General features: G+C 39.5%; 1 protein-coding gene across 1 annotated transcript in view; it reads right to left on the bottom strand.

Moving 5' to 3' along the window:
• Positions 1-12,903, bottom strand: part of RAD50 (RAD50 double strand break repair protein) — a 71,439-nt gene that overhangs the window by 37,357 nt on the left and 21,179 nt on the right. The window contains exons 6-7 of the mRNA XM_081093139.1: positions 2,586-2,714; positions 2,202-2,367 (exon numbers count right to left, since the gene is read on the bottom strand). Coding sequence (XP_080949265.1) covers positions 2,202-2,367; positions 2,586-2,714 — 295 coding nt within the window. The remainder of the gene's footprint in view (positions 1-2,201; positions 2,368-2,585; positions 2,715-12,903) is intronic.

Genomic DNA, 12,903 nt, shown 5'->3' with positions numbered 1-12,903 from the left:
TTTTTTTTCTTTGCTTCATTGGTGGAGATTTCCTGGAAGTTTTAGGATATCTTCCCTTTAATTTTTCCTAGACACTCTGATTTTACTTATGTCTCTCACCTTTGCTTTCCCTCCATCCCCACCACAACAGTAACTTGCTCCAGGCTCACTTTGCTCTAGTGCACTGATTCTCAACCTTGGCTGCACATTAGAATCAGCGGGGAATCTTTTTAAAATCCTGATTTCTGGGCCTCATCCTCCGGAAAGTCTGTTTCTTTGTTACTAATGTTGTGGCCCCACCCCATAACAAAGAAACGGAATTTCCGGAGGATGAGGCCCAGAAATCAGGATTTTGAAAAGATTCCCAGGTGATTCTAATGTGCAGCCAAGGTTGAGAACCACTGCTCTAGTGTCTAGGTGGTGGAGATCCGTCTGCCACCAGAACTACGATTCCCAGCATTCCTGGTGCTCCCCGGGCTCTGGGCTTCTGCTTCTGCTTCTGGTCCTGGTCCTGCAGCTGCCACCAGAACTACTATTCCCAGAATTCCTGGTGCTTCCCGCACTCTTGGTTTTCCCTTCCTGCTCTGTCTACGTCCCATGGCCTCCCACTCTGCCAAGTTCCCCAAGCTGCTCCACTCTCCGCCAGCTCTCCCTCTCTGCTTTCAGCGACCAAGGGAGACATGCCCCACCCCCCCAAGCCTCTGACTCTCTTGCTCTGCTCTCTGCCAGGTGGCTTGCGGGGAGCAACCAAGGGAGCCACATCCCCCCAAGCCTCCGGTTCTCTCACTCTGCTCTCCCCCTGTGTATGCAAATTAACCCTCCATCTTTGTCAGGTTAATTTGCATGCTCACTCCTGATTGGCTGGTGGGCATCATGGAGGTACGGTCAACTTACATGTTTCTCTTTTATTGTTATTCATTATAAGTTTCTTTCTACCACACCTGAGTTTATTCTAATGAAGTGACTCCTGTAGGATGAGACCTGGTTATCAGAGGAGCCTACTATGTGATTAGAGAATAGGAATTTTCAGTACTCTCCTACCCAACTCTGGGGAGAAGTTGAAGATTCAGTTCAATCGTCAATGGTCAATAATTTAATCAATAATGATTATGTAATGGAACTCCCATAAAACCCCTAAACAAGGAGCTTCAGAGCTTCCAGGTTGGTGAACACATGGAGGTGCTTAGAAAGTGCCACGCCCTTTCCCCATTCCTTACTCTATACATCTCTTCCATTTGGTTGTTTCTGAGCTGTATTCTTTATAATAAACTAGAAATTGTGTTTCCCTGAGTTCTATGAACTATTATAGAAAATTATTGAATCTGAGGAAGGGGTACAGAAATGTCTGATGTGTAGCCAGTGGTCAGAAGAACAGGTGACAGACAACCTGGTTGGACTTGGCAACGGCCATTGGAAATGAAAGGCAGTCTTACAGGACTGAGCCCTCAATCTGTGGGGTCTGTGCTAATTCCAGACAGTTAGTGTCAGAACTAAATTAAATTACAGGACACCCAGTTACCAAGAATTGGAAAATTGCTTGGTGTGGAAAAATGCACTCACCTGGTGTTAGAATTATTTTAAGCAGAAAACTATGTAACATTTTAGTAACATTTTGCAAAACTATAAAGTAAATCCTCACTTAAAATCATGGGTAGATTCTGCAACTTTAAATGAAATGACATATAATGAAACCAAATTTACCATAGACTACTTGATATAGACAAGAGTTAAGTTCCTATGCCTCTCAAAAACATTGTAATAAAAGTTATTCGAAGGACCTATTGTAGTGTCATTATCAACCAGGATACAGACACTGATACAATCCTACAAACTTATTCAGATTTCCCAGTTTTACTTGTATTCATTTGTATGTGTGTTTATTAAATTCTATATAATTGTATCACCTGTGCTCATATATCTACCACAACAGTCAAGATACCGAACAGTTCCAATCCCACAAGAATCCCTCTTGTTGCTTTTATAACTATACCCACAGTAACCTTTTTCCTGCCCCTCCTCCTACTTAGTAAGCCTAGCAACCACTAATCAGTCCTCCACTTCTAAAATTCTGGCATTTCAAAAATGTTACATAAATGGCAAGACACTGTATATATTTTGAGATTGACTTATTTTTACTCAGCATAATCCCCTGGAGATTCATCATTCATGCTGAAAATGCATAATATTACAATAAGAAAGACCAAGTAAATACTTTACCCTACCCTGTTCAACAAGTAGCTCTGATTTTTCTTGATTGAGAAGCCTAGATTCTTTATTTAATTTTTCCAGTTCACGCTGACAGTCTACCAATTTCCTTTCTTTCTCCCTTATTGTTCTCTGGTGATTGAGATATAAATCATTTAGTTGCTCATCAGTCCCTTGAAAAACCTATGCAAAACCAAAATAAAGAGCTTTAATAAGTATAAGAAGATATCACTCTGAGGTACAAAGTATGAAAAAAGTATTCAATATCCTTCCTCTTAACATATACTTGGAAGGCAAACATCATAAGGATTTTCTTTCAAAATGAGTGGCAAAATGGATTAAAATGAGGTTCACTATAATAAGCCCAGAATTTTGAAGAACAAAATTCTATCACCACAAACCTTTTCCATTTTCTGTTCCAGTTCACTATTATCTTTCTCCATTTGCTTCTTTCGGCTTTCCAAGGCTTTAATTTCATTGTCAAGTTTCATTATTTTAGAGAGATTGTGTTCAATTTCTTTGAGACGATTCTGGAAATAAACAAACACTCTACAATAAATAAAATTCTCTATAGTTTACAACACAGATGGGTAAAGAGAAATACATAAGATGTGCCAGGGTCAGGCACTTGGTAAAAGTGATCTCATTAATGTGAACGATGCTGCAAAGGGGGTATACGGACACTAAGGATCGGAGACATTAAGTACCTTGCCCACTCCTCACAGCTATAAAGAAAAGCAGTCAACTCCAAAGCCCTGTCTCATCTTCAACACCCCCAAGTCATTCATTCATCGAGTACTGAGAGCCACATTATGCAAAGTACCACATTTTAAGAATTTAATCCTCAAAAGGTTAGCTATTTAATGTATTTTAAAAAGTTAGGAAAAACGAGTGGGCTAGAGACTCAGGGTGAGTCACCAGTGCATTCTGAGCCTGGAGGCAAATTTACATGGAAGATTATACTTTAATTCAAAGTTGGCTCAAGCACAGAGGACTCTGACCACGTGAAATGTGATAAATAACCTCAGTGGTCCGCTCCCTGGGAGAGCTGGCTGCCTCATCACCTAGGAATATGTGTGACCTGGTTCAGAGCATTCTCCTGGGTGATGCTCTTCCACTGCCATTACATTTCCAAGGCTGACCGATTCCTCTTACAAGACATTTGTAGAACCTGATTTTTAAACTAACGCATTACTACAGTGCTTATTTATTGTAACCTTTCAAAGCTGCACCAAAATGCATCCTCAACTTTAATGTCATTTAATAAAATTGTATCAAACCATCTCGTGATTTGTAAATTAATCAGTAGCATGTAATCACTATAAAAATAGAAATTTTGTTCACTAATGTATCACTAGCACATATAACAGGTGTTCAGTATGTTAGCTGAAAAAGATTTTTAAAAAAGTAATTTTATATTTACAGTTACAGCTATCATGACTGAATGCCTACCAACTTGTAGACACTGTACTAGCTGCTCCTATACATTCTCTTTAATCCTATGAGACTATGTACTAGGCAGGAGACTTGGAGGACTTAACTTGTATAAAGCTACATATATACTTAACAATAAGAGATGAGACTGGGATGCAGAGTTGTGTAATGGTTATGACCTAGGCTTTGTGTGCTGGAACAATTAAACATCTGTATGCAAAGAAGCAAACCTCAACCTTACCTCACACATATTTTAAAATTAACCCAAAACAGGGCATATACTTAAGTGTAAGAACTCAAACTATAAAATGTCAGGAAGAAAATACAGAAAAAAAATCTTTGTGTCAGGAAAAGATTTCCTAGATAAAAAACAAAAACTATAAAAGAAAAATTGATAAACTGAACTTCATAAAAACTAAACTCTTGCTCTTTGAAAAGCAGTTAACAAAATATTTGCAAAATATGTATTTGATAAGGACTTGTATCCAAACTATCTGAAGCACTTTTAATATTCAGCTTGTAAGACAAAAAAATTTGAAAATAGCCTTGACCAGTGTTGCTAAGTAGTTAGAGCATTGTCTCTCTCACATCAATGTTTCTCTCTTTCTCTGTCTCTCTTCCCTCCTCTCTCCCTTCCTTCCACTCTTTTTGAAAATCAATGGGAGAAAAATGTCCTTGGGTGAGGATTAAAACATTTTTTGAAAATAGCCAGAAGAATCAAAGACACTTTACCAAAAACGATATTCAGATGGCGAATAAACACATACAAAGGATGCTCAACATCCAAAGACATTAGAAAAATTAAAGGCACAATGAAAAAAAAAATACTCAAGAGATACAACCTATCTAATGTAATGGCTGAAATAAAAAAAGACTAACAATGTAAGAGCTGATAAGGATGCAGAGCAACTTCAATCGTAAACATTCTTGGTAGGACTATGAAATGGTACAGCCACTTTGAAAAGTGGCAGCTCACAGTGTTAAACATATACTTACCATACATCCTATCAACTCCCCTCCTGGAGAGTTACCCTAGAAAGAAACATACTACAAACAAAGACCCATACACAAGTTTATAGCAATTTGATTTGTAATAGCTAAAAGCTGGAAACAACCTAACGTCCATCAATCAGGGAACAGATGGACATACTGTAATATAGCCATACAGTAAAATAACCTCAGCAATGAAAAGGAGTAACTACCTAAATGTGCAAGAGACTAATTAAAAAGCAACATGCGGAGAACCAAGATGGCGGCATAGGTTAACGCCGGAGTTTGCTGCTTTGAACAACTACTTCAAAAGTGAAACCAAAAAACGGAAGGGACATCACCCAGAACCACAGGAACGCTGGCTGAGTGGAAGTCCTACAACTAGGAGGAAAGAGAAACGCATTCGGACACTCAGAGGAGGCGCAGTGCTGAAGTCAAATTCTGAGGTGCGGAGTGCGCGGAGCGGGCTGGCGGCGGAGGGCGCGGTTGGCGTTTTCAATCGGGAGGGAGTCGCAGACTCTGAGCTCCAGATCCCGGCGAGTCTTTAGGGACCCAAACTCAAACGGGAGAAGCGGGACTGCCTGGCTTCGGTCAGAGCGAGTGCAGCTTTCTCTCCGAGCTTTGCAGCGGGTGCTGGGACTCAGAGAGGCAGAGCCCCTGGGGACAGGACTGAGAGCCGCCATCACTGCTCTCTCCGGCCCACCCTGTTGATCCTGTGCGACCCGCCCTGCCCAAGCCCTGCACAGAGGCATTTGCCGGATAGCCTCAGGCAAACGCCAGATTAGCACCTCCCTAGAGGACAGAAGTTCTCTCACTGCAGAAACAGCTGATTCTCATAGCCACTTGGCCTGGAGGTCAAACCCTCCCTGGTATTAGCTACAACAATCAAGGTTTATAAGACTGCGCACAAAGACCACTAGGGGGTGCACCAAGAAAGCATAACAAAATGCGGAGACAAAGAAACAGGACAAAATTGTCAATGGAAGATATAGAGTTCAGAACCACACTTTTAAGGTCTCTCAAGAACTGTTTAGAAGCCGCCGATAAACTTAATGAGATCTACAAGAAAACTAATGAGACCCTCGATCGTATATTGGGGAACCACCTAGAAATTAAGCATACACGGACTGAAATAACGAATATTATACAGACTCCCGACAGCAGACCAGAGGAGCGCAAGAATCAAGTAAATGATTTGAAATGCGAGGAAGCAAAAAACAACCAACCGGAAAAGCAAAATGAAAAAAGAATCCAAAAATGCGAGGATAGTGTAAGGAGCCTCTGGGACAGCTTCAAGCGAACCAACATCAGAATTATAGGGGTGCCAGAAGATGAGAGAGAGCAAGATATTGAAAACCTATTTGAAGAAATAATGACAGAAAACTTCCCCCACCTGGTGAAAGAAATGGACTTACAGGTCCAAGAAGCGCGGAGAACCCCAAACAAAAGGAATCCAAAGAGGACCACACCAAGACACATCATAATTAAAATGCCAAGAGCAAAAGACAAAGAGAAAATCTTAAAAACAGCAAGAGAAAGAAACTCAGTTACCTACAAGGGAATACCCATACGACTGTCAGCTGATTTCTCAACAGAAACTTTGCAGGCCAGAAGGGAGTGGCAAGAAATATTCAAAGTGATGAATACCAAGAACCTACAACCAAGATTACTTTATCCAGCAAAGCTATCATTCAGAATTGAAGGTCAGATAAAGTGCTTCACAGATAAGGAAAAGCTAAAGGAGTTCATCGCCACCAAACCAGGATTATATGAAATGCTGAAAGGTATCCTTTAAGAAGAGTAAGAGGAAGAAAAAGGTAAAGATACAAATTATGAACAACAAATATGCATCTATCAACAAGTGAATCTAAGAATCAAGTGAATAAATAATCTGATGAACAGAATGAACTGTTGATTATAATAGAATCAGGGACATAGAAAGGGAATGGACTGACTATTCTTGGGGGGGAAAGGGGTGTGGGAGATGCAGGAAGAGACTGGACAAAAATCGTGCACCTATGGATGAGGACAGTGGGTGGGGAGTGAGGGCGGAGGGTGGGGTGGGAACTGGGAGGAGGGGAGTTATGGGGGAAAAAAAAGAGGAACAAATGTAATAATCTGAACAATAAAGATTTAATTAAAAGAAAAAAAAAAAAAAAAAAGCAACATGCTAAGAAGTCAGATGCAAAAAGCTACATAAGCTATGATTCCATTTAGGTGACAATTCTGGAAAAGACAAAACGAATAAGTGGTTACCAAGGGCTGGGGATGGAGGGAGAAGGCTGACTACAGAGACTTATAAGAACTTTTTGAGGTGATGGAAATGTTCTGTATCTTGATTGGAGTGGTAGCAATGCTACTATATGCATTTGCCCAAACTCATTGAACTTTATACTTTTAAAAGGGTTGATTTTACTATATGTAAATTATACATCAATAAATCTGACGTTTAATAGTACGGGCATAGGAATCAGAGAGGCCTGGACTCAAATCTGGACTTTATCCCTTACTTCCAACATGAAAACCTGTGTCTCAGTTTTCTTTCCTAAAAACCTCACAGGATTAATGTGGAGCTTACAAAATACATTTTAAAGCACTTTGATCAGTGACTGACATACAACTGGCCCTTAATGAATACCTTTTGAACAGTCTAACCAAGAGAAATGGATTGAATCTTCAAAACACTGATTATAGGCATACCTCATTTTATTGTGTTTCATTTTATTGCACTTCACAAAGTTGCATTGTTTACAAATTGGAGGAGAGCCTATCCACCAGGAAAAATATTACAACTCATTTTATTGCAGTAGTCTGGAACCAAACCCGCAATGGTACTCTACTTCTCAAAAACTTCTTAGCTTCCCTCAGTCAGTGTTTTCACTGCCTCTTGGTGGCATTAACATTATCTGGGCTTGAATTGTTTGTGACATCCCTAGCTACTTCCTTTTTTTATATCTAGCCCATCACCAGATGCTGTGGATTCTTTTTTTGACACTTGTGTTTTGGCTCTATCCCCAGAGCACACAATCTAATAAAAGGAGCTAAGACAAATTTGTAAGCAACAAAAAATATAGCAGAGTGCTTAAAGCTTAGGCATTAGTGTGAAATGAGACAAATGAATAGGATAATTGGGCTATTACTATGTAACTAGTAGCCCTGTGCAGAATCCGTGTGCCAGTAGCTCACTGCTGCCCTCCAGTAGCTCTCTGCCAGCTGCCCCACCCTCTGGTAGCTCCCTCCCCACCTCATAGCTTGCTGTCCTGCCCCCTCCTGTAGCTCTCCACCACCCGCTTGTAGCTCGCTGCCCCACCCTCCTGCTGATCCATGATCGGTCGTTCCTCGGTTAGCCGATATGCTTCATGACCATTTGCATATTATATCTTTATTATATAGGCTTAGTGGTCTGATGCACAAAATTCATGCACGGGGGGAGGGAGGTCCCTTAGCCTTGCCTGCACCCTCTCCAATCCGGGACCCCTTGGGGAATGTCGGACTGCCGGCAGTTGGACATCCTTCTCGCAATCTGGGACCACTAGTAACCACTCGCATGCCTGCCTGCCTGCCAGCCTGATCACCCCTAACCGCCTCTGCCTGCCTGCCTGATCTTTTCTCTAACTGCTTGCTCCCTTGTGCTGGCCTGATCTCACCCCTAACTGCTTGATCCCCCATACCCCTAACTGCCCTCCCCTACCAGCCTGATGACCCCTAACCACCTCTGCCTCGGCCCCCGCCACCATGGCTTTGTCCGGAAGGATGTCAGATGTCCAGTGGATCCAGTCTAATTAGCATATTACCCTTGTATCAGTATAGATGACTATGAACTTGTGTGTGTGGAAAAATAAATAAGTGTTTTTGAACTTGAAAACAAATTCTCAAGCAGTTTCCACTGATAGAAAGAAAAACAGGCCTAAATGAGCCAGTGTGGTGGGATGGAAATAAAGTAGTTTATGAAAGAGTTCTTAAAGACTGGGGGAATCTGTAAAAACGGTTAAGAATGAATTATAGTGCAGTAGTGAAATGAAGCTATCCCTGGATGGCTGCTGGGAAGGTGACTTGATCCAAACTTTATGCTGAGTTCTATGAAGGAAAGAATTCTCAAATATTAGAGCTAAAAAAGGACTTTGGAAATAACCCACTTAATAAATACTACTGACCCACCTGCTATGTGCCAGGCACTGGACTAGGCTCTGAAGAGAATAAGATTAAAACCTTGGAGAACTAGTCAAATTAAACAAAGAAATTTACAAACACCTCAATGTTTGCTACAATCTTGGAATCTAGGCACCACTCAAATAAATATCAGATATTATCCCAGCCTATCTTGACATATTTCCTATTCATATGCTCTACTTCAGCTATATGACTTTCCTTGATAGTGTTCAAAGACAGTTTGCATTTTACTGTCCCTATGTCTCTAATTACCTACCCATTTTTGGTTTAAAACATACCCCAAATTTAGTCTCATAAAGTCCTTTCTGGCCACCTCAGAGCTTATAGCTCTAGTCTAGTAAGATACAGCATACTTGTCATTCTTTTGTCTACTGAACTAAATTCTAAACCCATTAACTCTTCATAATCTGACTGTAATAATCTCTTACTCCTTTTACCCTGATTTACTTAACCCAGGCTCTTCTCACACAATTCTGTTTTGATAAGCTTGTATGTGTGAATATATACGTATATACATGTGAATATATGCACATATATGTTATATATATGCAAAAAAAGTTTTTGGTTGGATGTGTCTAGGAGGCCAAAAATAATAAGTGGGAAGAACATTTCTTACTTTAAATTAATATTCTTCTGTAATTTTTTTCATTGTGAGCATAGATTATTTTTAAAGAAAAAAAATGCAGAATAAATACAAACACACATAAAATGCCTTCCAATCTGTTGATATAATTTTCCCATTCTTTAAGGCCCAGCTCAGCCATGCTTCCTCCCTGGACACCTTACAACAGATTTATATTAAATCTTATTAATTAAAGATTTATATCACTTTTTAAACAGCGCTATTGGGATATAATTTGCATACCCTACAACTCATCCATTTAAAGTGTGCAATTCAATGTTTTTTAGTGTATTCAGAGTTGTGCAACCATCACCATACTCTATTCTTAGGACATTTTCAATTTCTAAACAGAAACCCTGTATTCATTAGCAGTCACTATTCATTCCTCTCTACCACCTACCCATGGCAATCACTAATTTATTTTCTATCTCTATCAATTTGCCAATTCTGACCATTTTAAATAAATGGAATCATACAATATGTGGTCTTTTGTGATTGGCTTCTTTCACTTAGCATGTATGAGAACTTCATTTCTTGTTATGGCTAAATAATAATCCAATATATGGATATGCCATATTTTATTGATCAGGTATTTATGACATCTGAGTTTTCATTTTTTACTATTATACATAATACTGCTATAAACATTCCTATACAAGTTTTTACACAGATTTATGTTTTAATTTCCTTTGAGGTTATATGAGAATTCATGTTCAACATTTTGAGGAACTTGCTGAACTATTTTCTAAAGTGGCTGCACCATTTTACATTCACACCAGCATGTATAAGAGCTCCAATTTCTCCACATCCTCACCAACACTTATTTTTTTTATTTAAACTCATTTCAGTAAGTATGAAGTGGCATCTCATTGTGGTTTTAATTTGCATTTCCTGATGAATACTGTTGTCAAGCATCTTTTCATATGCTCATTGGACATATATCTACTTTGAAGAACTATCTATTCAAAGTCTTTGCCCATTTTCAAACTATTATTTATTTATTATTGAGTTATGTGTTATTTTTATGTTCCAGATACAAGTCCCTTGTCAGATACATAGCTTGCAAATATTTTCTCTTAACAAGGGAGATATGTTCTGACAAATGCATTAAGTGATTTTGTCACTGTGCAAATATCACAGAGTACACTTACATAAAACTAGGTGGCATAACCTACTACATACCTAGGCTCTAGGGCAGTGATGGCGAACCTTTTGAGCTCGGCGTGTCAGCATTTTGAAAAACCCTAACTTAACTCTGGTACCGTGTCACATATAGAAATTTTCTGATATTTGCAACCATAGTAAAACAAAGACTTATATTTTTGATATTTATTTTATATATTTAAATGCCATTTAACAAAGAAAAATCAACCAAAAAAATGAGTTCGCGTGTCACCTCTGACACGCGTGTCACAGGTTCGCCATCACTGCTCTAGGGTATAGCCTATTGCTCCTAAGCTACAAACCTATATAGCATATGACTATACTGAATACTGAAGGCAACTGTAACCCAACAGTATCTGTATATCTAAACACAGAAAAGGTACAGTACAGTTGACTCTTGAACAACATGTGTTTGAATTGCATCAGTCCACATATACCCACTTGCCATGAATGGAGCTTACAGGACTGGAAGTTGCTCTGGGTGAGTGAGTAAATGAGTGGTGAGTAAATGTGAAGACCTATGACATTACTGTACACTTTGTAAATACTGTACACTTAACCTAGACAAAAATAATTAAAAAATATTTTTCTTTCTTCAAGTTAACCTTAGCTTACTATAACCTTTTTTACTTTGTAACCTTTTTTTAAACTCTTTGATTCTTTTGTGATAATATTTAGCTTAAAATACAAACTTCTAACTTTTTTTTTACTTTTTCAACCTTTTTTGTTGTTATTGTTAAAACCTAAAACACAAACACACATATTAGCCTAGGCCCGTGGTCGGCAAACTGTGGTTTGCGAGCCACATGCAGCTCTTTGGCCCCTTGACTGTGGCTCTTCCACAAAATACCATGTGTGGGTGCACATGTACAGTGCGATTGAAACTTTGTGGCCCATGTGCAGAAGTCGATATTTTGTGGAAGAGCCACACTCAAGGGGCCAAAGAGCCGCATGTGGCTCGCGAGCCATAGTTTGCCGACCACTGGCCTAGGCTAATATCACTGTCTTCCACCTCCACATCTCATTCCAATGGAAGGTCTTGAGGGGCAATAACACACATGGAGCTGTCATCACCTATGATAGCAATCCCTTCTTCTGGAATAACCTAAAGGACCTGCCTGAGGATCTTCTTAAGTAGGTGTCACTCTTTTCAGAAATATGTTCATGGTGGTTTGCTTGGTTTCATCATAGATTTGCTTGTAAGCAGATAATGCACTATGAATATTCCTCTCTATTAATGAAAACCTTTCGGTGTTGGGGTCCATGTTATTAGACTTTTTAAGGAGCCAGTTGAAATCTGCAAAAGCTTCTGCTAAAGGCTTCACTAAGAATATTCTTGGGGGGCGGGGGTTCTTCTTTTTCTTCTCCTGAAGTTTCCTTTTTTCTTACCTCTTCTTCTATGTGTTCCTATTCCAGTTCTAACAACTCACTAGTCAGTTCCTCCAGAACCACTCCTAAGAGCTCTTCCATTATCCACGTTAAAGTTGTTTGCTATCTCAACCACAGTCTTGTTGATTTTTGTAACCTCCTTATCCTGGCAACTTCTTAGAAGTCATAGATGAACCCTTTAAGTGTCTTCTTCCAGATGCTATTCATACACTCCTTGGTGACATCACCCCAAGCTCCAGCAAGGTTCCTAATTCTCCCAAAATTGCATCAGTGTCTTCTCAGCTGCAGCAATAGCCTGAGCAAAGGTCCCCCTCAGGAAGAAGGTCTTAAAAGCTACAATTCCTTGATACATTGGTTAGATCAAACAGGTGGTATTTGTAGGAAAAACACCACTTTGATACTGGGATGAAGATCACCAATGAAAGGAGGATATGCAAGAACACTATCATCAATAAGCAGAATCTTGATAGGTCTATGTTATTTTCCAAATACTACTTCTCCATTTCGTGAGCACGGCAATTCAGGAGGGCATTTTGGAAGAGCAGCTGGGTCATCCATGACTTCTTGTAACTCCTGCAATACACTAGCAGTTTGTGTTCTCTGATATGCTTGTAGGCCTTTGGGTTTTCACTGTGCCAGATCCAAAGAATTTCAATTTGCTCCTGATATACTGTCTCAAAATGAGACTATTATTCTGTCCTGAAAAGCCTGGAAACCTGGCATTGATTTGGCCTTCTTATGGATAAAAGTCCTTCCAAGCATCTGTTTCCAGAATAGAAAGGTTTCATCCATATTGAATATTTGCTCTGGCAAGTAATTTTCCTCCAAAATCAACTTCTCTAGAGTTTCCAAAAGTTTGGAAACTTTCCAAAGCAGTTTCTTCAACTGCTTTCACATCAGCACTCGCAGACTCACCACTCACTCTCACATCATGGAATGAATAACTATTT

Source organism: Myotis nattereri, assembly GCF_964212035.1.
Source record: "Myotis nattereri genome assembly, chromosome: 5".
Lineage (NCBI taxonomy): Eukaryota > Metazoa > Chordata > Mammalia > Chiroptera > Vespertilionidae > Myotis > Myotis nattereri.
This window is presented reverse-complemented; position numbering and strand designations above follow the sequence as displayed.